Source organism: Strix uralensis, chromosome 4 (genome assembly GCF_047716275.1).
Source record: "Strix uralensis isolate ZFMK-TIS-50842 chromosome 4, bStrUra1, whole genome shotgun sequence".
Classification (NCBI taxonomy): Eukaryota; Metazoa; Chordata; class Aves; order Strigiformes; family Strigidae; genus Strix; species Strix uralensis.
The window spans coordinates 130,110,160-130,133,001 of record NC_133975.1 but is presented as its reverse complement, the minus strand read 5'-3'; the positions used below and the strand labels follow the sequence as shown (position 1 = coordinate 130,133,001).

Below are 22,842 nucleotides of genomic sequence, written 5' to 3'. Positions count from 1 at the left end.
ACACCCTTTCGGTTGCAGGATTTTCCCTTCCAATCCACGAAAGCTTCACGTTTGCTGCGCTGGCTCTTTCTTGCAAGAAATATTCGCGCGGCTGCTCCATCCCGGTGCGGACATCGCATCGCTGAAGCATCTGCCGTAACTCCGTGCTGATCCCCCCCAGGTCTTGGAGCCGAATGAAGCCCCCACCCCTGCGGGCAGCAAAGTGGAGGTGCTGGGGACCATCGTCTTCGTCGCAGGGCACTGTTGTGTGCCCCCCAGCACCTACGGGGAGCGGGGAAAAAACTGGAGGTGGAAGGAAAAAGCTCTTATGTATAAAACCAGTCAGGTCTGCTGGGCGCTTCCGCTGTCCTCCAGCTTGTGGGTGGCTGGTGCCACCTTCTTGCAACATCTGCTGCCAGGGAACACGCACCCACCTGCCCACGGCCCCGGTTTGACCAGATTTTTTGCCTTTGCATTCAGAGCCGGCGCAGACGGCGTCCACAGAAATCACACCGAGCCACGTAGCCGCGCACGAGCCCCCCGCCAGACACCCCTCAGGGTGCTGGAGGGGTGCAGGGCCATGTGCCCAGCTTGTGCCCCGTCCCAGCAGCCTTTCCTAGTCCTGGAGGACTTAAATCCTCAGTTTAAATCCTCAGTTTAAATTGCAGGGGCTCAGGAAAAACGCTGCGGGTCTCGCTGCTCCTCTGCAGAAAAGCTTCGCTCCCAGCCCTCTCGTTAATGATTTTAACGAAGCCCTCTTGGTTGCAGGCCCCGCTGGCAAGCCCAACCAGGCAGGTGATGGCCCAGCCGTGTGGCCCTGTGTCCGGGCAGCGCATCCTCCTGCACCTGGCGGAGTTGGACGGGGAATCCCGGTGAAATGGGGATATTTTTTTCCCAGTGGGAAGTTTTAGCTGGAAAAGTTCCGGCTGACTCAGCCTGGCAGAGCTGCAGGCGGGACTTGCGGCTGAGAGGGGAACCAGCAGCAGGTTTGTACCTTCCAGCTGGCGCCAAGGGACACCAGATTTGGTTAAAAACTTTATATTTTTTAACTTTTTTTGGTTTTTTTCTTTTTAACATGGGATCTTTGTGCGGAAAGCTCTTTCCCAAGGGTGATTTTCCCTGTGTGTCACCTCGCTGATGACCCGGCCCTCGGGGACCGGGGGCTGCTGCCCTGTTGGGGTGTCCCCGCACCCCAGCCCCAAAGACCCCGGGGAGGGTGTGGCAGCGGCCCCGCCCCTGAGGCCGAAAGGGGCGGGGAGGGGGCGTGGCTTGGGTGGGAGGCGTGGCCTGGGGGTGAGGGGCGTGGTCTGGAGGCGTGGGGCGTGGCCAGCACGCGTGGGGCGGGGCCTGGCGGCCCGGGAGGGCGCGGTGGGGGCGGCGGCGGCGCGGGCAGTCGGCGGGACGGGACGATGCGGCGACGGGGCGAGCGTGGCGGCGACGGTGGCGACGGTGACGGCGACAGCGGCCGGGCGGAGGGCAGGGCCGGCGCGGCCCGGCAGGAGCGGTGAGGACCGGCCGTGTGCGGGCGGGGGGGGGGGGGGGGGGCGGAGCTGCCGTGCAGCCGGTTTCGACTCTTGTCCCCGTGTTTCTCCGCCGGGTCCCTCTGTCCCCCAGCCGTGTCCCCTGTCACCACGTGCCACCCTGTGCCGTCGGTCTGTCCCCGCGCTGTGGCCTTGTCACCTCGCTGAGGCCATGACCCCGTGCGTGTGTGTGTTGTCTCCCCCCGCCCCCCCCCCCCCCCCCCCCCGCCATGGCTGTGCCAGCCTGCCACAGCTGTGATCCTGTACCACAGCCGTGTCCCCAGGTCACCCTGCCGCAGCCATGATCCCACACCGCGGCCATCCCCCCGTGCCATGTCACAATGCCATCCCGTGTCACCTTGCCGTCCCCCTGAAGCCACGCGGTGGCTGTCAGTGGTGCCCCTTGCTGGGCACTTCCCCCCCCCCCCCCCCCAGTCTGGACCCGCTGCGACAGGTATTGTGCAAGGATGGGTGTGAGCGCTCGCCCCTGCACTTGAACATGAGGAGTAGGCTAAGAGCAGCACCTAATAACTAGCCACGGCGACTGCGAGGCCGTTGCTGGCCCAGCCTACAGCGGGACTGCTCGCACCAATGTCTCGGGAGGGGTTACTGGGCTTCAGGGCACTCCCCGTGGCTTCAGCACAGCTCATGCCACCCTGCACCCTCCCGGGAAGGGTGCCTGTGCCCCGGGGACCGTGCCACCTTGCCCTGGCACCCCCTTTGCAATCCTTTCTCAGCACTCCCCAGGGCAGGCGATGGATTAAATCCGCTTCTGCGGGAATGATGGTGACCCCGGGCACGCGTTGGCAGGCACCGAGCTGTGCTTGGCCGCCTGGCAGAAACCCCTAAATCCCCTGGTGCCCGGACTAGTATTGCCCAGCACCGTCAGCCCAGGAGAGACGTCAGTGCTGGGCAATCTGCGGCTCTTGGCTTTCCCTTCCCACTCGGAGGCTGGATGTGGCCCTTCCCACATGGCCCAGGGGGGCTGGATGTGGCTCCAGCCCTCTGGGTTGGAGGTCACACTCCTCAGTGCTGGTGGCACTGGGGGACATCGCTCTGGGGGCTGGTTTCTCCTGTGCTGCTGTGCCCTGAGCCCCTTTCCTAGCTTTCCTCCTTGTCCCTGGAGAATTGCAGAGGCTCTGGATGCCGGGTTTGGGGACACCTCCATGCCTGTGTCTCACCAGCCACGGCTCGGGGTGTTGCCGCAGTATCGGTTGCTCCTTATTGCCAGTTTGGCTTGCAGCTCCCGGTCCTGGCACGTGTCCCTGCCCTTCCTGCCTGCCGGCATCCCGTGGGAGGCTGTGGGGGGACCGGATCGTGGGTTCTCATCACACTGTGTCACCGTGGGGCTGTTCCGACACCATGGCTCCATCCCCAAATGCCAAACACAACCCTGGTGTGGGCAACCACTTCCCGGTCCCAGGGGGACACAAACGGCAGCATCAGGCCCTTGCAGAGGGAAAAATCTGCTGTATCCAACCATCACGACTGGGCTTGGGAACAGGGACCCTGTTCAGCTGTACCCCAAAGCCCCTGGGGCAGGGGAGGGATGTGCTAATGAGGGGCTTTCCTTGCAGGGGCTGGCTGGCCTGGCGGCCCTGGCTGCGCACCCTCCTCGTGGACCTGCTCCTCATCTACATCTCCGTGCCCTTCCTCATCCGCCTCTTCCCAGTCCTGCTCACCAAATTCGTCTTCCTGAACTTCCGTGAGTGCCCCGGGGCTGTCCCAACTGGGAGATCCTCCATCTCCAGGGATTCAGCAGGCAGGAGGGCTGGGGGGGGGGAAGGTCCCCCAAAACATCCCCAGCACCTGGGTGACACCAGCACAGCACCCATCCAAACCTCCCCCCACCCTCGCCGTGGGCTTGCAGAGGAGGCACGGAGAGACCTTTCCCGTTGGTGCTTCGTGTTTTGCAAGCTGTAATAACGCAGTGTCGCCGACCCTGTTTACTGCCTAAAGTTGCAACACATCTGGGCACACGCGGCATCGACGGGGCGAGAAATCTGGGTGAGAGGAGGTGGCAGAGGGCTGCGCTCGCCTACCCCCTCCCCGAGCTGGCTGAGGCATGGCTCTTGGCTTCCGAGTGAATAATTTAAAAACAATAACATGTTGCTTTGGAAAAAAATGCATAACAGCAGCTGGGTGTGTGGGTTTTTGGTGTGATTTCTCCATCAGTGGCCTTCCCCTTCTTCGTGGACCTTCGGCGGCCAGAGCTGCTGCTGAACAACACCGTCAGCCTGTACCTTGCCACCGAACCGGGCGTCACAGTCGGCATCTGGTGAGTGGGACAACCCCAATGTCCCGGGTGGGCCCAGTTTGGCTAAACCGGGTGTAGCCCCTCCGGGCTAACCCCACTCTGACCCCCCCCAGGCACACGGTACCGGGCAGCAGAGGGGCCGAGGCACAGGGCAAGGACCAGCGCTGGTACGAGGAGGCGCTTGCCGACGCTCACCCTGTGATCATCTACCTGCATGGCAACGGGGGGACCAGGCGAGTACCCGGGACCACAGGCGGGTGCCTCTCCCACGGGAGGATGGGTGCGGCAGCGGCTGCTTTCGCATCTCTGCCTAGGGTGAGAACTAACAAACTCGGTGCGGCAGCCGGCAGCGCTGCAGGGCCGGGGCTGCTGCGGCCATTTCTGACCCCACGGGTGGAGGAAAGTCCCTTGGGAGTTAAAGGGAAATGTCAAAATCCCACCCACCCCAGAGCATTCAGCTCTACCCTCCTGGAAAAAGTTCACCCCAGTCCCTCGCCTGGATCTGCGCCGGAGGGGAGGATCACCCAAGCTGGCTCTGCCCTTGCGGTGGGACGGAGACCCCTCCCAGGGCTCTAATTTTCCTTTCTCCGTCAGGGGTGCGAGCCACCGCGTCCAGTTCTTGAAGGTAAGTGGTTCCCAGCGGGGGAAACTGGGACCTGCTGGGAGTGAGGCTCACACTGGCTCCCAGGACCCAAGGGGGACCCCAGGCAGAGCGAGCCCAGCCATGCTGGGGGACCTGGGGGTGCATCCCCCCACCCCACCCCAGCACATAACGCGGTGCGGCTCCTCTGACAGACGATGGGGGCTGCTGACTTCCACATCCTGGCTCTCGACTACAGAGGTAAAATCATACCCCTGCATCTCGCTGAGTGATCTCCCCACTCCTTGCCCTGAGCTGGTGCCCCCCGCGCCCCCCCCCCCCCGGGTTGTGACACCGAGTTCTGTCCCCCACAGGCTATGGAGACTCCAGTGGGCACCCCACGGAGAGTGGCTTCACCACAGACGTCCTGGCACTCTACGACTGGGCCAAAGCGCGGAGCGGGAACAGCAGCATCCTCTTCTGGGGACACTCCTTGGGGACGGGGTAGGTGCGGGCTGGGCGAGGAGAGGGGGGGCACCCCGTGGTCCCTGGGCTGTGATACTGCTGCCAGACAGTGTCACCCAGGGGTGGACCAAGGGGTTGGAGCGGCTCCTTGGTGGAGGCACCTGCAAAGCAAAAACCCAGTGGGCAAGGGAGAGGGGAGTCTGAGAGTGCTGTGCACCCCACCAGGGCATCGTGGCTGCTCCCCCTCACTGTCACCCCTCTTCTTGCAGGATTGCCACGAACGCGGCAAGGAAATTGCAGGAGGAGCGAGGTAAGGGCCACACCTCAATTCCTGGGTTCAGTTTTGGGCCCCTCACTCCTAAAAGGCCATTGAATGACTCGAGCGTGTCCAGAGAAGGGCAACGGAGCTGGTGCAGGGTCTGGAGCACAGGTGTGATGGGGAGCGGCTGAGGGAACTGGGGGGGGTTTAGTCTGGAGAAGAGGAGGCTGAGGGGAGACCTCATGGCCCTCTACAACTCCCTGAAAGGAGGGTGCAGAGAGGGGGGATGAGTCTCTTGAGCCAAGGAACAAGCACCAGGACAAGAGGGAATGGCCTCAAGCTGCGCCAGGGCAGGGTCAGACTGGCTCTTAGGAAGTATTTCTTTGCAGAAGGGGTTGTTGGGCGTTGGAATGGGCTGCCCAGGGCAGGGGGGGAGTCCCCATCTCTGGAGGGGTTGAAGAGTCGGGTTGACCCAGCGCTGAGGGATCTGGTGGAGTTGGGAACGGTCAGTGTGAGGTTCATGGTTGGACTGGAGGATCTTCAAGGGCTTTTCCAACCGAGATGATTCTGGGATTCTGTGGCTGGGTTGGCCCCTCACGGTGCCCCCCGCCAGGGCTCCGCACATCCCTGGCCAGATTTTGGGGACCACAGAGAAAAATGGAGCATCAGGCTCGGCCACCACGGTGGGGACAAGTGGCCGTCCCCATTCTCTTTAGCAGGATGGGAACATCTGGGCCCTGTGGCTGATGTGTGGGACAGGAGCAGTATCCCTTGGGGGAGATGGGCCCCCCCCCAAAGCTGTGCCTGGGCTGACTCTCACCCCACTCTGCCCTCAGGGGTCCAGGTTGATGCCGTTGTCCTGGAATCGCCCTACACCAACATCCGCGAGGCGGCTGCCCACATCCCCATCACCAAGGTGAGTGGGGGGGCTCTGCCCGTGGGGTCCCCCCAGAGGTGATGAGTGGGGGGTTCTGCTCGTGGGGTGCCCCAGCAGTGGCAGCCCTGGCTGGGGATGGGTGCAGCAACCAAAGCCACAACTTAGCACCCCCCTCACTCTCTCCCTGGCAGATCTACCGCCAGTTCCCGGGTTTTGACTACCTCATCCTGGACTCGCTAGCCCTGGGCAACATGTTCTTCCGCAGCGACGAGAAGTGAGTCCCTGGTGGGAAGGGGCACAGCCATCCCCGTGGGGCTGGGGGGACGATGCTGGGACCACCTGGCCAAGAAAGGACGGGTCAGCCATGCCACACCATGAAAGTTCTCCACACCTATTTGTGTTTACCCAGCTCACTCATGCTTTAAAAAAATGGCTTTTTATTTGCATAACTTCAGATATCAAACTGCTATTGAGCAAAGTCCACAAGCCAACATCCTCAACATCCTTTTTTTTTTTCTTTTTGGCCCCTGCGTGCTGGAGTCCCACCTTGCAGCATACACACACCGTGGCGTCAGGGTCCTTCCTCCTCCATGTTTGTAGGTGCCTTTGCTAAAAGCCACCTGGTTCACAGGTGGTTTTGAAACCTGAGCACCCTTTGTTAGGGGTTTAAGGTTTTTAGGGTGCTTGGTGCTGCTGCAAGCGGTGTTGGCAGCACCCTGGGGCAGTTCAGATGAGTTGAAAGGCAGCGCCGGGGCGGGGAGGGGGTCAGGGTTGCTGTGGGATTTTTAGCAGGGTCCTGTGGGTCCGTTGGCTCCGGGGTGACTCCTCAGTGTTGTGCTTGTTGCCCGCAGCGTGAAGGTGCTGGCCTGCCCGCTCCTCATCCTGCACGCAGAAGATGATACTGTGGTGCCTCCGCACCTGGGCCGCAAGGTGGGCACCACCATCGCCTCCACCCCGGTTTTAAGCGGGGGTGGGCACTGGTTTAACCGGTTTTTGGGGGGAGATGAAGGGAAGGGAGAGGGGATGACCAGCCCCAGGGTGCCAGGAGGGGGTTTGGGGTGCCCTGTGCATGCCACTAACCACGCTCCCACCCCACGGCAGCTCTTTGAGATGGCACACAGTGCCTACAAGGACAAAACCAAAGTGAAGTTCATTACCTTTCCCGAAAAGCTGGGCCTAGGCCATGACTACATCTCGTTCAACCCGGAGCTGCCCACCCTGGTGAAGTAAGTGTTGCGCTGCAGAAATGGGCGGGGGGAGAGCACATCACCTTCCACAGGTGGATCCTCCCCTGCCACAACCATGCAGGTGCCTTTCCCGGCTCCTTCCCCTCCCTACGGTGTTCGCTGGCATCAGTTTTTGAGCTCCCGTTGCTCCTCACCGCCCTGAGCCTGTCCTGACCCCAGGGAGGGGCCCCAGGGACAGCGCCCAGTCTTCGCCCTGGATGCAGAGATGCAGTTTTGCTCTTAAGCCTAGCTCACCCCCACATCCAGGGCTCAGAAATCAGGCTCTCATGCAGCACAGGACGGTCAGTGATACAGTGTAAGGTTTATTGTTTCTTATCGCAGAGACTTCTTGAACATTAAATGATGCCAGCTGCTGCGTGCAGCGACCACGAGCACTCCCTCCAACCCACGCCAGGACCCCCTCATGGCACTGAACTTACTGCTGTAAGTAATAAAAAACTACTGAGAAACTTTCTAATTTGCCCATTGCCTCGAGGATGCTGCGGGTTACTCAGGGGATGGAGATTGTGCTGGGAGCAGGGAGCTGCTCCTGGGCCAGGCCCACGCAAGCCGGGCCTAGGAGCATCCCAGCGGGCAGTGGTGGGGGTACACGGGCCTGACTACAAACACCCCTTAACCCCCCCGGCACTGATGCCTCAGGACTGGCAAGAGCTGCACCGCAAGTCCTTCTTCAGCATCGCTTCCGAGGGCCCAGACAGCTCATCCAGCTGTGTCCAGCTGTGCTGCCCACCCCAGCCCTGGCCAAGCCTCAGCAGCTCACCCCTTACACCCACTTTCTGCCTTAGCGTTGGTGCAAGCGAGCCCAGTCCCTAATTTTAGGCTTCGGCAAATAGCCCCTTGGCCTCCAATGGCACTTTTTATTTTTAGCACCTACGCAAGCAACAGGGCGACATGGTTTCGCTTTCCACACGACACTGAGGTTATAAAAATCTGCCCCCCACCCCCCCCATTCCCCGTCTGTAGGAAAGCCAGCAGCAGCAACATAGAGACTAGACAGCAGAGACAATTTTACAGTGCACGTGCTCACGTCCCCCGGCAGCTCCCTGCCCCTACGCCGCCGTGCCGTTGGGGGTCTTGTCCTCGCCCGCGTCCCGGGGTTCGTTGGGTGGCGGGATCTTCAGGTCGGAGGGTTCCACGTGCCAGATGTCCCGGGCGTATTCCTTGATGGTGCGGTCGCTGGAGAACTTGCCGGCTGCCGCGATGTTCCTGATGACCATCTTGGTCCATGCCTTGGAGTTCTGCAAGGAGAGGGGTGGGATGGTGTGGCTGGAGGCTTGCGCCCATGGGTGCCACATTGGCCTGTGAGACTGGCTTTTAACCAGCAGCATGGCCAGGAGCCTCCTCACCAGGAACCCGTCGACGTGCACAACCCCACCAGAGCCCTTCTCTGGGATGAGATGTGCCCCCATCACAGCTCCCCCGCCTCGTCCCCAGGCTGGCACTCACCAGGTACAGCTCGCTGACCTTCTCCTGGCATTTGACGTAAGCCTCGTAGTCTGCAAAAACTTTAAACCTGTAGTGGCGAAAAAAAGGGCAGTCAGCGGCAGCAGAAATGTGTAAGGGGGTGTATGGTGGCGGCCGGTGGCTGCGGCGCACGGGGCTTGGGCTTCCTACATCACAAATGCTTCAGACAAATTCATCCTCCCCAAGCCCAGGAGGGCCCACTCTGCGTCAGCTCACTGGGAAAACATTTCCCCACAGCCCTTGGCTGAGTGCTCCAGCCATGAAAGCCCTTGAGATACCTAAAAGCATCTACCATCTGGTGAGGGCTGCGCACCCAAATGCGTCTCTACCTTGCTGTACCCCAAGTTTTAATGTGGCAAGCGTGAAGTGCCGTATGTGGAGAGTCTTTTGTGCCTGCGGAGCATCAATTGCTCTTCCACCTGCATGACAGTTTTGGGCCCCTCACTCCAAAAAGGCCATTGAATGACTCGAGTGTGTCCAGAGAAGGGCAACGGAGCTGGTGCAGGGTCTGGAGCACAGGTCTGATGGGAAGTGGCTGAGGGAACTGGGGGGGTTTAGTCTGGAGAAGAGGAGGCTGAGGGGGGACCTCATGGCCCTCTACAACTCCCTGAAAGGAGGGTGCAGACAGGGGGGATGAGTCTCTTGAGCCAAGGAACCAGCGCCAGGACAAGAGGGAATGGCCTCAAGCTGCGCCAGGGCAGGGTCAGACTGGCTCTTAGGAAGTATTTCTTTGCAGAAGGGGTTGTTGGGCGTTGGAATGGGCTGCCCAGGGCAGGGGGGGAGTCCCCATCCCTGGAGGGGTTGAAGAGTCGGGCTGACCCAGCGCTGAGGGATCTGGTGGAGTTGGGAACAGTCAGTGTGAGGTTCATGGTTGGACTGGAGGATCTTCAAGGGCTTTTCCAACCAAGATGATTCTGTGATTCTGTGACATCAGAAAATGGGTGGATGGTTGGTGCAGGTGGCTGCTCTGCACGGGCACCAGGAGTTTGGTGGAGAAACCCAACCCAGGGAAAGGATGGCAGCCCAGGCCTCACCGGTCGTGGTGGAAGAGCATGTTGACCACATCTTTGAAGAGGTCAGGCTCCTTCGGGGAGAAGAAGCCGCTCCTGATCTGGTCAATGGCTTGCTTCAACTCGGGGAGCCGGTTGTAGTACTCCTGGGCATGGTACCTGGCAGGGAAGGGTTGGTATGAGATGGTGCTGCTCTGGCTGCCTGTGGTAGCACCCCCACAGCATCCCCTCACCCTTCCTTGTCCAGCTCCGTGACATCCTCCACCCTCATGCCGAAGATGAACAGGTTTTCCTCTCCAGCCTCCTCAGCCATTTCCACGTTGGCCCCATCCATGGTGCCGATGGTCAGAGCCCCGTTGAGCATGAACTTCATGTTCCCTGTACCCGACGCCTCGGTGCCCGCCGTGGAGATCTGCTCCGACAGGTCGGTAGCAGGGATCACTGCCAACAAAACACAAGGGGTTCACGGTGACCAGTTTGGGGTTTGCATCGTGCTGAGGGATGTTAGATCTGCTGTCTCGCAGGGATGGAGCCATGGGCTGGTGGACATCCCCTCCCCACAGCGTGCCCCACTGGGGCTACCTTTTTCTGCCAGCGAGACCCTGTAGTTCTCCAAGAAGATGACCTTCAGCTTGCTCCCCACAACGGGGTCGTTGTTCACCACGTGAGCCACAGCATTAATGAGCTTGATGATCATTTTAGCCATGTGATATCCTGGGGCAGCCTAGGAGAAAAGCCATGGGTGATGCTGGAGGGCAGGCAAGGAGCACCCAGCTCCCCCGTGCCCAGAGAAGCACCCGCTCAGCCCTGTTCCCATCACCTCATCCAACCCATGGCTTGTGCCACCATGTTTTCGGGGGCTTGTGTGACCACAGGCAGCATATGGTTGTGCAAGGCCCCCCAAAAACTGGGTGCCTTGCTTGGGTTGAAGTCAACAAGTGCTACCCCAGCACTTCCTGGAGACCTTCAAGGATGTGGCCCCACGAGAAATCTGCACCCAAATGCCCTAGGGCGTTTAATGGTTGGACTAGATGATCTTCAAGGTCTTTTCCAACCTCGGTGATTCTGTGATTTTTAAGGATTTCCTCCAAAATGCCTAGAACTCCCAACCCAACTTACCTTGCCCCCAATGATCACCGTCCTTGGCACAAACAGCTTCGCAGGATCCCTCCTGATGCCTGGAGAAGACAGCAGTGTGGTGTCACCCTCTGTTTTAGTTGCAGCCCCGGGGGGATAGCAATGCTGTGCACCCCCAGGGCAGCCTGTCCCCTTGGGGCACGCAGTGGCTTACGGTTGTACATGGTGACAATGTGCAGGCAGTTCATCAGCTGCCGCTTGTACTCGTGGATCCTCTTCACGTGCACGTCGAACATGGAGGAAGGGTTGATCTTCACTTTGTACTCCTTCTCCAGGTACTGCGCGAACTTCACCTTGTTCTCCTGGGTGAGGGCAGGGAGCACGTCAACCCCCAGCCTGTGCTCCCCTTGCCTGCATCTGTCCCCACCCTGCACCGTGCCCATCCCCCTCACCTGCTTCACTTTGGCCACCTCCCGGATGAAGAGGTCGTCATCCACAAACTTGTGCAGCTTCGTCAGCTGGCTCAGGTCCCGCACGTAGTCCTCCCCTATTTTCTGCAACGGGAGCACAGGCGCACACTGACGGCGCGATGGGGGTGGCTGGCAGAGCCACCCGCTTGGGAAGCAGGAGGTGGGATGCAGACAGAACTTGGACCATTTAGAAGGTGTAAATGGCTGAGGTTGGAGCGGTGTCCCCAGGGGCAGCGTCCCTGGGGTCAGGAAGGGTCGGGGCCCAGCGCGCTCCCCCTGCGCTGTTACCTCTGCGATGAGCTCCGCCAGCCCCGGGTTGCAGAGCAGGAGCCAGCGCCGCGGGGTGATGCCGTTGGTCTTGTTCTGAAACTTCTCCGGCTCCACTGCTGCGAAGTCCTCGAAGCTGCGAGGATGAGGAGGGGGATATCTTCAAGCTGGCCCACCGTTTCCAAGCCAAGGGTGACCCACCACCGCCTCCCTCCCCGCGCTCACACTTGAGTCTTGACTATTTCGGAGTGGATCTTCGCCACGCCGTTGACGGCGTGGGAGCCGACGATGCAGAGATGGGCCATGTTGATCCTCTTGGTGCCTCCTTCCTCTATCAGGGACATCCTCCGCAGCCGGTCCACGTCGTTAGGGAAGAGGAATGCGATGTGCTGCCGGTGGAGACCGGAGAGGTGGTGAGCAGTGCTGCTATTTTAGGGTGCCCTGCCTGCTGGCTCCCGAGGAGGAGGCCACAGCAATGTCCCCAATGCACTTAACACCAGCCAGAGTGGTGGCTTTTACTCCAGAGTCATGGTGCAAACCCCCTCCAAAGGGTGCCCTTCTCCAGCACGGACATCTCTGGACAGAAGGACCCCCCCAAACCCCACGGAGAGGGGCTTGTGGGCATGTACACAGCCAGTGGGGCCATTTTGGCAAAAGCCTTGTGCTGCCAGACCAGGAGGCCAAACCACCATCTCCTTTGTACCCCCAACCTCATCCTTTTCCAGGATGAATTTAGCATTTAGGGAGCAAAGAAATGACAACAGCTAAGTCCCTGGAGCAAGAGGTGAAGTCTTTAAAATAGCCACTAACTGCGGGATGGCAACAGACTGTTGGGAAGGGCTTTCCTAGACACCAACCTCCCAAAATAGGAACCAGAACCACCCAACACCATCCCCCCAATCCCAACAGCACAACGCGTGCCATCCCTCTCCCCACCCTGGATAGGGCTCCTGCGCTGCCCCAAGGCACTTACATCCAGGTGTCTCTGGTTGATCTCGTAGATGATCTGCAGGTGTCTGGGGAGCAGCTTCTCCACCAGGTCCACCGGCCAGCGCTCCAGGGCTTCAGGGAGCACCGTATGGTTGGTGTAGGCAAAGGTCCGCTTGGTGATGTCCCAAGCCTGCCGGAGGGAGAGCCAGCGTTGAGCGGCAAGGTTGGAAGCAGCCCCGGGTGGGTGTAACACCCATTCATGGTCCTCCCACACAGCCAGAAGCACAGCCAAACCGGCTCCTCTAAGTCCATACTGGTTAAACCCAACCTGACTGCTCCACATCACTCCCCAGGCCACCAGCAGCTACCAAACTGGTTCCCCAGCTCCTTGGCTGGAGGGTGGGTGCAAGCAGAGGGGACCCAAGGGGCAGGTCGGATCTCTCTACCTTGTTCCACGGCAGCTTCTCGATGTCCACAAAAATCCTCATCAGCTCAGGGATGGCCATGGCGGGGTGTGTGTCATTCAGCTGGATGGCAACCTGCGGGGTGGCACGTGGGGACATGGGGGGGACACGCAGGCACCCCACTGCCCAACTCAGCTGGGCACAGGCAACCACAGAGGGGCCACAAAACCTCTCCAGCCCTGGGTGTGCATCTGGGAGGCATCAACCTGAGCTCCAAGGCACATGTCACAGAATCATTCAGATTGGAAAAGACCCTTGGGATCATCAAGTCCAACCATCAGCCCTACTCTACAAAGTTCTCCCCTACACCACATCCCCCAGCATCTCATCTAAACGACCCTTAAACACATCCAGGGATGGTGACTCCACCCCCTCCCTGGGCAGCCTATTCCACTGTCTGACCACGCTTTCTGTGAAAATTTTTTTCCTCATGTCCAGTCTGAACCTCCCCTGTTGCAGTTTAAAGCCATTCCCTCTTGTTCTGTCACTAATCACCTGTGAGAAGACACCAGCACCAACCTCTCTACAACGTCCTTTCAGGGAGCTGGAGAGAGTGATGAGGTCTCCCCTCAGCCTTCTCCTCCTCCAACTAAACAGTCCCAGCTCCTTCAATCGCTCCTCACAGGATTTATTCTCCAGGCCCTTCCCCAGCTTCATTGCCCTCCTCTGCACTCACTCCGGCACCTCGAGATCTCTCTCGTATTGAGGTGCCCCAAACTGGACACAATACTCCAGGTGTGGCCTCACCAGTGCAGAGCACAGGGGGACTATCACCTCCCTACTTCTGCTGGTCACACTATTTCTAATACAAGCCAGGATGCCGTTGGCTTTCTTGGCCACCTGGGCACACTGCTGGCTCCTGTTCAGCTACTTGTCAATTAGAACCCCCAGATTCTTTTCTTCCAGACAGCTCCAGCCACACCCCCCCAAGCCTGTAGCCATGCAGGGGGTTGTTGTGGCCCAAGTGCAGGACCTGGACTTGGCCTTGTTGAAGCTCATCCCATTAACGTTGGCCACCGATCCAATCTATCCAAGGCTCTCTGTAGAACCTCCCTATAGAGAGACTATGTCAGAGCAACCCTGGCTCGTACCTGGTCGGGGAAGGAATCAAACACAGTTCGGACACTCTCCGTGCTCCCGAATTTGGATGCTTTGAAGCGGCGTATGATGTCTTGGAGGGTGGCAGCCACGACGAAGTACTCCTGCTTCAGCCGCAGCTCCTTGCCCTCGAAGAACTGTGAGCAGAGGAGCGGCAGGACTGCATCACGCTGCTCAGGCACGCTTGTGCCAAGGAGCTGAGCCCTCCGGGGCTCCCTGCCACGCAGGGACCCACGCTGGCACACATCCACGGCACGGCGCGAGCCCCCAGCGCCTCCCCCAGCGCCGGGGCTGGCAGCAGCTCTAACCCCAACATCTTGATTTCCAGATTTCAGCATGGGGGTTTGAGATGTGCTGGTACACACAGAGGTTAAATCTTTCCCCTCTTGCCCCGAGCATTGTTGAAACCTGTTCTCCCTGGTTTGAAAATTCTGGCCGCAAGGAAAGGTACTGGGGCAACGGGAAGGGGAACCACAGCAGGGCTGTAACACCTAGGAGCTGTTTCTAAGACAAGAATTAAAGCCACTGTTCACGCAGCATGAAACATCAACCCGCTGCTCTGCAAAAGAGGATCTGCAGGAGGCAACCTCACCGCCGGAGCTGTGGTGCTCCCAGCTCTCCTCGCCAGCTGGGAAGGCTGGTGTAGGATGAAATGGGGAAAAACCCCATTAGGGCCTGCCCAAAACAGGCTGCAGAGCAAGGAGAGCCACCCTTTGCCCTCCTCCCCTGCTCCGCAGCTTGTTTTGTGGCCAGAAAAGGGCTGTACATCCCATCACGCCCCCGTTCCAGCACAGCAACACCGGCAGCAAGAGGTCAGGATGCAAAGGGCAATTTGAAGCACAATCTCTGGTCCTGGGCTGCAAGGGACAGGCAGGAAAATGCCAGCAGTGCTCATCAGTTTGCCTTCATGTTCTATTTTGAAACTCAAGGAACATCTCTGCAGCAGGACGTGCTCATTGTAACTCCCTCCCCTCTACCAACCACGGATTTGCCTGGGAGCGGACTGGTCTCTGCTGCAGCCCCGGGCAGCGCTGGTGAGAGGCAGCAATCCCCATCCGAGCACTACAGGTGGCTTGAAACCCAACTAAAACATCTCTGCAATGTCCTGGCGAGAGGGGCTGCATCTTTAGCCATCCCCAAAATAGGGACACCCCTCCATCCCGACTTACGTTGTCGTTGGGGTAGAGGACGCGGGATATGTTTTCCGCCAGGTTTCTGTCCAGCACAGCCTGGATGTAGTCTCCAACATTGACTGGGGAGGAGCAGAGGGAGAAGGTGGGTGCAGGGGACACCCCCTGTGCCCCATCCCACTCAGCACCCCGCCAGCACCCACTTACAGTCCCGCAGGTTGAAGTCGTTGGGTGCCCGAGCCGACCACAGGCGCATGGTGTTGACGGTGTTGTTCATGTACCCGGGCACGGGGGTATCGTAGGGCAGCGCCAGCACCACCTAGGACATCGATGGCAGGACAGCTGAACGGGGCTGGAGTCCCCCCACATCCCCCCTGGCCTGCCAGAGCCCCCCCCCCAATCCCACAGACTCTCCCGCAGGAGTCAGCTGAGGGTTGCATCCACCTTCATGGGGTTGCATGTGTGGGGAGGTGCTTGGTACCCCCCAAGCCTCTATCCCGGGGACACCCTGGCTCCCCCAGCTCTGCCCGAAGCGCTCAGGGGATGAAGAGAGTCTTGCAAGGGTCAGGAGAAGCTTAATTTAGGGCTGTGCGTTGCACACAGACCCGCTGGAGGTGCTTTTGGGTACTTCCGAGGTTGGCTGCAGAGGTGGAGCAGCAAAACCCACCCCTATGTCCACCTCCTCCCCAATTTTCTGCCTTTTCCACCCCGGCGAAGCAGCCTCACCAGCGCAACCCTCCCCGGTGGGGATGCTGGCAGCACCCAGGGGTGCAGCCAGCCAACAAGAGCCCCCCCCAGGTGATGGGACAAGCCAGGCAAGGGGGGGTTCCCCGCCAGGCTGCACCCCAGCCCGTTACCTGGGTGTCGACCCACTTGATGCCGGTGGCAGCGTGCTCCACCCGGCCATAGAAGTGCACGGGCAGCATGTACTCGGGACGGGCTTTCTCCCAGGGGTTACCGTGCCGGAGCCAGTCATCGGCTTCTTCCACCTGCCAGAGGGGAGCGAGAGCGGTGAGGGGGTCACTCAGCCCCAGGGACCTCCCCAGGTTGTGCCCACATGGAGGAGGATGGATGGGAAAAGCTCCGGCTGCTTGTGGCAAAGGGGATGATGCTTTGGAGTCTGTCTGCCCTAAACCCGGATTTCGGCTCTGCCCCAGCCACCCTGAACTCCGGGGTTCTCTCTTCCAGGGGGGGGTGATGGATGAGGATGAAGAGGTGGGGATGAAAGCAACATTTCTCTCACTAACAGCGCCGTGCTGCGACCGAGGTGCTGTTAGCCCTCTTAATTGGGGTTTTGATCTCAGCCCGCAGGCTGGCTAACGAAGCGGGCTCGTTCCATAGCCCGGTTGGGCTGTTAGAGGGGAGAGCTGGGGTTGGACATCGCCTTTGGCATGGCCAGGTCAGAGCTCTGGGCAGCAGGGACATCACATGAGGGCTGGGGGGGATAAACCCCCTTAGGACACAGCGGTCGGGGAATCGCTATTTCACAGCACCGAGGAGGAAAGGCCTCCACTTGCCAGCTTTTTGGGGGTGCTCACAGGGTATTCAGGGTTGTGTCCCACCAGGGGTTTTGCTGATACACGCTACTGCATTTCCAAAACAGCCTCTTCCACCCTCTGGTGCTTTAACCCAGGCTTTGAGCAGTGTTAAACTCATTTCAGAAAACATCTGACACGTCTTAAATCTCACAGCATCAACTCTGGCTCCAGCGGTCTCCAAGCTAAGGGAGAGTGTCCCTACACCCTGATCTTGGCCTAGATCTAAGGGGAAGGCTGGACTTGGGGCTTTGGCTGTGTCGGGGAAAGGCAAGAGCCACACGCCTCTGCCCGTACCTGCCACCCATCCCGGATCTTCTGGTTGAAGATGCCGTACTCGTAGCGGATGCCGTAGCCGTAGGCTGCCAGCCCCAGCGTTGCCATTGAGTCGAGGAAGCAGGCTGGCAGGGAGAGAGGAGAGCTGTGAGCTGCACTGCCCCGGGGAGCAGGGAGCCCTGGGGAGGCAGCGGGACCTTCTCCCCATGGAGAGCAAACAGCCACCCTGCAGGGACACGAGCCAGGGCCAGCAGCCACCGCCGCTTGCCGGCCACCCTACGCCTCTCACCCTGTGCGTGTGACATGGAGCACAGGTCTGATGGGGAGCAGCTGAGAGAACTGGGGGGTTTAGTCTGGAGAAGAGGAGGCTGAGGGGAGACCTCATGGCCCTCTACAACTCCCTGAAAGGAGGGTGCAGAGAGGGGGGATGAGTCTCTTGAGCCAAGGAACAAGCGCCAGGACAAGAGGGAATGGCCTCAAGCTGCGCCAGGGCAGGGTCAGACTGGCTCTTAGGAAGGATTTCTTTGCAGAAGGGGTTGTTGGGCGTTGGAATGGGCTGCCCAGGGCAGGGGGGGAGTCCCCATCCCTGGAGGGGTTGAAGAGTCGGGTTGACCCAGCGCTGAGGGATCTGGTGGAGTTGGGAACAGTCAGTGTGAGGTTCATGGTTGGACTGGAGGATCTTCAAGGGCTTTTCCAACCAAGATGATTCTGGGATTCTGTAAAGGCTGGAGCAAAAAACCCCCCTGCTGGGTTTAGGTACCCCCCCCGTGCCCCACCATCCCGACAAACAGACCATTTTTGGGGTGCACTCACCAGCAAGCCTGCCGAGCCCACCGTTGCCAAGCCCGGCATCCTCCTCGATTTCCTCCAGCTCTTCCATGTCCAGCCCAAGCTACAGATGAGGAGAAGGCCATGGGCTGGAGGCTCGCAGCGTGCCCAGCCCCGCAGAGGGGAGGCACTGCACCCCTGGGTGCTGCCCTGTGCCCACCGCTGCCATTCCCCCCCTTGCAGGTGGGTTCCAGGAGGGGTGGAAAGGCACCCAACCCTGCAAGACTCATCCCTGCAGGTGGGACACTGCGATTTGCACCCAAACCAGCCCCTCTCCCCCTCCACTGCCGCTCTGCGGCGCGGCGGGGACCAGCTCTGGTGTTTAAAGACGCTCCACCAGCCTTTACAAGGGACACACGCGCCCTTGACCTCACCATGGACAAGCTCCTGGGGGTGAGGGGCACCCGGCCGTAACCAGGGCACTACTCTTGTGGTCCCAGATGTTTCGGGCAGGTCTCCCGGGGCTCATTCCTGGGCCTGTTCCCTCTCTCCACGCCCCAGCTCCACAGGGGCAGGCACCACGCTCCTGCTCCCCCATCCCCGCCACCCCCCCTGGCTCCAGGCATCACCCTTTAACAGAGACACCCAGAGAAGCAGCTACACCACTTTTACAAGGAAATTTTAAGTTTCCAGCCTGGGATGCTGTGGGAGGAAGAGATTTTTGCCTATGCAAAGCTCCTCAGGTAGCTCAGCGGGAAATAAGACGGTGCCTTGCCAGGGCTGAGCCACCTTTTCCCACGGAAACCTCTTGGCCCGACGTCCCACAGTCATAGCAAACGGGGACAGCCCCAGATCCATGGCCACCCAAGCGGGAAGGCCAGACCCTGCACTGCTCACGTGTAAGAAGGCAGCACCTTCTCCCAAACCAGCTGGGCGCAGATGGGAGCACCAGCACTGGCCGCAGCCTCGCCGGTGTTTCGTGGCACTAGGGCACAGCTCTGAATTCCATCGGCAGCCCTGAAGGCCTACATAAATATTTTATGTGATTTCTATTACGCCAAACGTTTTTTTTTAGAGACATTTGGCATTTGTGTCCGGGGGGGCTCAGCATAAGGATTTCCCTCAGAGCTTTACCTGCCATCGCTGCAAAGAGGATGATTTCCAAATAACCTCGCCCCTTCCGCTTCCCCACGCAGCATCCCAGGCTCTTCCCCTCCACCCTCACCCCGGCTGGGCTGCTGCCCTCATTGCCAGGTCGACAGATAAAAAAGAAACCCAAACCATAAGAAAACCTAAAAATAAGTTCCTCTCTGAACGCATTTGCTTGAAAGCTGCTCTGACTGTTGTGCAACCGCCCAGGCCACGTACGATGACGTTGGTCCTGAGGGGTGCAAGCGCAGGGCAGGGGAGGAAGGAGCCACCCAAAAAACCTTTGATAACCACGCGGTGCCAGCGCCAGGCCGGGGTTGAGTTAGGCCAAGGTTTTATTCCCCTCTGCCATTGATTAGAGCTATTAATGGCCTCGTATATACAACCATGAGCTTCCTTGGGCTTGACCCTCCATCCCAGCGGCGCTTGGCAGCGCTGTGCTGCATCCCTCGGTGGGCTGCAAACGCCGGCTGCGGCCCCCGGCCTTTTAAGAGCTGGTTCTGGAGCAGCATTTATCTACTAAGGCATCACCTGCGTCTCAAGGAGCAGTTTGCAGCCAGTGCAGTAAAACACAAAAATCCCGAGGAGCTGGAGAGTGTTGGAGCCCTCCTGGTCCAGGTCTACACTGACCCCCTGGGATGCTCACCTGGTAGATGGCTTCATCGCAGGCGTTTTGCAGCCCCAGGTTAATCATGGTGTTCTGCAGCGTCCGCCCCATGTAAAACTCCAAGGAGAGGTAGTAAATCCTCTGAAAGAGAAAACCACCTGCTGGTCACCTTCCCCAGGGCTGGACGAGGCTCCTCTGGACTCCAGAAGCTGCTCTTGGGTGTTATCACAAAGCACGAGCAAAAAAAAGAAATTACTTTCAACAGAACAGGGTGGTTTGCACTGAGAATTCGAGGGCTGGAGCTCCTTGGGGGCCCTGAGGCAGCTGTGCCCTGCAGCCCCTGCTGCTGCTACTTCCCAGGCCAGGAAGAGGGTAACGCCGAGGTGGTTTTGTTTAAACAAGCCCCAACGCCCTGTCGGAGAGCAGGGACAGCTCCAGGATGGTCACCCTGAGCACACCGGTGGCCGTGGTGGTACAAAGTTAAATTTTAAAGAGGAGATGTTTCCTAATGTCACCCCGAGCTGCAAAACAACCCAAAACCCAAACAAGCGCCGGGGCCAGGCATGTGCAGCAGCCGTGGGGACACGGGCTCCCTTCCACGTCCCCGGGGGGTTTCGGTTCGGTCTCAGGACACGATGGGTGCAGGATGCGGCCGGTAACGCAGAGGCTTGTGTAAGCCATTCCCCGGCGTCAGCACCGGCGGGTTTTAAGGAAGGATTTAGGCTGGAGGAAGTCGCTGACTTAACAGGTTTCCCCAGGACCTGTGTGGGATCGGGCCTGGGGATGGCGATGGGATGTGCTGGGCAGGATCGGCTGGGCTTACTGGTTTGGTGCCAGCAGAGCTGGAAGCAGTGACGGCGGGCGGACGGCACCCGGCACGGCTCAGCTCCGCAGGAGGGTGCCCAGATTCAAACCCTGGAAGAGGCTCATCTTTTTTTCTCACCCCTACCACGACACGGGGAGGGGTGTTGAGCTCTCAGGGGCTGGCACTGTCCCAGCGAGGCCACCCTCGCAGGGAGGAAACGAGCCAACGGGGCCGTCCAGGTGTCAGAAGGGGATTACAGCTTAATCCCCAGCAGCCGGAGCCCCGTGCTCGGTGCCAGCCCACGCTGATGAGCAGCAAACGCAAAACTCCCGGATAAACCGGATCTTTCTCGGGATGCCTGTAGCGCCGATTAAACTCGCGCCTCTTTTAAGCCAGACCTGCCTGCGGCTGGCTTTGGGTTCGTTTAAGCCCTTCGACTAATTGACCCTAGAAGGCTTTGAGCTGCTCTCGGCAGACCGCACCCACGCCAGCCTGCGGGACAACAAACGCGGTTCCCATGCCCTGAGCCCAGCTCCCGGCCAAGCCGCGCTCTGTTTGTTTTGCAAAAGCAGAGGACAGCGGCCTCTCTTGTTAAAGTCCAGTCCCTCCGCTCGCCAAAGCAAAGGGGAAATACCCCTAAACCGCAGAAAAACCACCCCCCACCCCCCCCCGCTCTTCCCATCGCGCGTTACAAATTCCCACCCCGGCCATCACGCAGGACCCGTCGGGGCAAAGCTGAGGGGGGGCTCTCGCTGCCCTCCACCCTCTCCCCTGCAAAAAGGGGTGTGTGTCCCACCCCCAGCCATCCCCCCGCTCCCACCTTGGGGTCCTTCTCGTAGTAGTACTGCTGGGTGCGGATCCAGCGTCCCACCAGGTGGTCCCGCACGGTGTGGGCCAGGGCGAAGTAGTAGTCACGGGGGGTAGCCACGTTGCGGTCCTTGACCAGGGTGAAGTGGAGGTGGCGATTGAAGCCCCGTTTCAGCTCGGCCACGTTCTCGGCCCCCACGATCCCGCGGATGCTGATTTGCTTCCGCCGCTCCTGGTCCGACAGCGGCCGCGACATCCCGGCGGGGCTGCGGGGGACACGGGGGGGACAAACGGCCACGCTGGGGGTACGGGGAGAAGGGGGGGGGAAACACACACACAAACAGCCACGGCGGGGTTGGGCACCGGCACCGGGTTCCGCCTCCGCCCCCGGGGCCGGACTCGCTGCCGGAGCCCCGGGGAGGGGACGGGGGATGGGGACGGGCCGCCCCCACAGGCCGCCCACTCGTGGGGCGGGAGCGGCGCCCCGGGGTGGGGGGAGAAAAGAGGGTGTACGGAGCCGGGGGACGACCACGGGGGGGGGTGGGTAGGTGGGTGTCCTTCCCCTCCTCCTCCACGGGCGAACCTGCGCCGGGCGGAGCCGCCTCCCCCCGCGTTTCTCCGGGCGTCGAGCACCGCCCCACGCAGGGCCCCGCCCCGGCCAGGGCCCTCCCCGCCGGGCCCGCAGGGAAATGCCGCTGTCATGGCCCAGGCGGAAACTGTCACGATCCCAGCCCTGCCCGACTGCACCCCCTTCCCTGCACCCCCCTCCCCCGCACCCCTTCTGCACGCCCTGCCCTGAACCCCCATCCCTGCACTCCTTCTGCACCCCCTCCCCTACACCCCCTTCCCCTGCATCCCTTCTGCACCCCTTCTGCACCCCCTCCCCTGAACCCCCATCCCTGCACCCCTTCTGCACCCCCTCCCCTGAACCCCCATCCCTGCACTCCTTCTGCAACCCCTCCCCTACACCCCCTTCCCCTGCACCCCTTCTGCACCCTTTCTGCACCCCCTCCCCTGAACTCCCACCCCTGCACCCCTTCTGCACCCCCTTCCCTGCACCCCCACCCCTGCACCCCTTCTGCACCCCCTCCTCTGCACCCTTTCTGCACCCCCTTCCCCTTCACCCCCACCCCTGCATCCTTTCTGCACCCCCACCCCTGCACCCCTTTGCCCCCCCTCCCCTCGCCCCCTCACTTTGCTCTGCCCGCTCCACAATCCCTCTGGAAATGGCGTTGGATTTCTTCCCAGCTCCGGATGCTTCACGGCCTCCTCCCCAGGCCTTCTGCCTGCCCTGCCTGCAGAGTCCTGCCCTCCCTCCTGCCTGCAGTTCGTCCCGAGGGCAAGAACACCTGATCCAAGCTACAACACAACACTTCTTCCTCTTCCTCTTCCTCTTCCTCCAGCCATGCCTCCACCCGGCTTCCCAGCCTTGCGATTTCCCTGCCCAGTTCCTCAAAGCTAAACCCGGCTCAGCCGAGGAGCGAGACACCCTGGCTGCTGCCCTGGGGGGGGCTGGCCAGGCCCTGTGTGCTCAGGGGGGTACCCCAGCCACCCCCCACTGTCACCCCAGCTGGGACCGAGCGACACGAGGCCCCGTGAAAGGCTGCGGTGGCTCGCCGAAGCTTCAGGAACCAACCCAAACTGCAGTGCAGAAAAAAAAAAGGGATGTGACTGATTTTTGTGGTTTTTCACAGGGTAAATTGAAGGATTATTGTCTGGGTGGAAGCATGGGCATGGTTTCCTTGCCAGTAAATGCCGGACGCAGACGGGCTTGATGCCTAGAGCTGGTATTTCGTGTCCC

General features: G+C 60.4%; 2 protein-coding genes across 3 annotated transcripts; one reads left to right on the top strand and one right to left on the bottom strand.

The window, feature by feature from the left end:
- Nucleotides 1-1,359: 1,359 nt before the first annotated feature.
- On the top strand, nt 1,360-7,641 carry ABHD12B (abhydrolase domain containing 12B). Its single transcript, XM_074869235.1, has 13 exons — nt 1,360-1,483; nt 3,077-3,204; nt 3,675-3,777; nt 3,870-3,989; nt 4,351-4,381; nt 4,552-4,597; nt 4,711-4,840; nt 5,071-5,111; nt 5,897-5,976; nt 6,129-6,211; nt 6,789-6,867; nt 7,039-7,163; nt 7,506-7,641. Exons 1-13 carry the CDS (start codon nt 1,389-1,391, stop codon nt 7,525-7,527), a joined length of 1,083 nt encoding a protein of 360 aa, XP_074725336.1. The 5' UTR covers nt 1,360-1,388; the 3' UTR covers nt 7,528-7,641.
- PYGL (glycogen phosphorylase L) lies at nt 7,466-22,373 on the bottom strand. 2 transcript variants are annotated; one of them, XM_074869223.1, is made up of 21 exons: nt 22,236-22,373; nt 21,055-21,307; nt 19,469-19,570; nt 17,719-17,797; nt 16,927-17,030; nt 15,952-16,083; nt 15,302-15,413; nt 15,134-15,216; nt 13,958-14,101; nt 12,849-12,941; nt 12,446-12,592; nt 11,698-11,861; nt 11,494-11,608; nt 11,188-11,289; nt 10,950-11,097; nt 10,778-10,836; nt 10,241-10,382; nt 9,892-10,099; nt 9,683-9,817; nt 8,631-8,697; nt 7,466-8,422 (listed from the first exon to the last, which is right to left on the bottom strand). In XM_074869223.1, exons 2-21 carry the CDS (start codon nt 21,295-21,297, stop codon nt 8,234-8,236), a joined length of 2,568 nt encoding a protein of 855 aa, XP_074725324.1. In that variant the 5' UTR covers nt 21,298-21,307; nt 22,236-22,373; the 3' UTR covers nt 7,466-8,233. The 2 variants fall into 2 exon arrangements, with proteins under 2 accessions (XP_074725324.1, XP_074725325.1); XM_074869224.1 differs by lacking the exon at nt 22,236-22,373 and adding an exon at nt 21,625-21,639.
- Between the last annotated feature and the right edge of the window lie 469 nt (nt 22,374-22,842).

Excerpts from the sequence above, each read along its gene's own strand:
- PYGL (XM_074869223.1), bottom strand. The coding sequence starts at position 21,297 with ATGTCGCGGCCGCTGTCGGACCAGGAGCGGCGGAAGCAAATCAGCATC. Across the intron at positions 16,084-16,926 it reads AGATCCGGGATGGGTGGCAG|GTGGAAGAAGCCGATGACTG; the intron begins GTACGGGCAGAG and ends CCCCTCTGGCAG. Across the intron at positions 14,102-15,133 it reads TCCTCTACCCCAACGACAAC|TTCTTCGAGGGCAAGGAGCT; the intron begins GTAAGTCGGGAT and ends CTCTGCTCACAG.
- ABHD12B (XM_074869235.1), top strand. The coding sequence starts at position 1,389 with ATGCGGCGACGGGGCGAGCGTGGCGGCGACGGTGGCGACGGTGACGGC. Across the intron at positions 4,598-4,710 it reads CCTGGCTCTCGACTACAGAG|GCTATGGAGACTCCAGTGGG; the intron begins GTAAAATCATAC and ends TGTCCCCCACAG. Across the intron at positions 6,868-7,038 it reads CTCCGCACCTGGGCCGCAAG|CTCTTTGAGATGGCACACAG; the intron begins GTGGGCACCACC and ends ACCCCACGGCAG.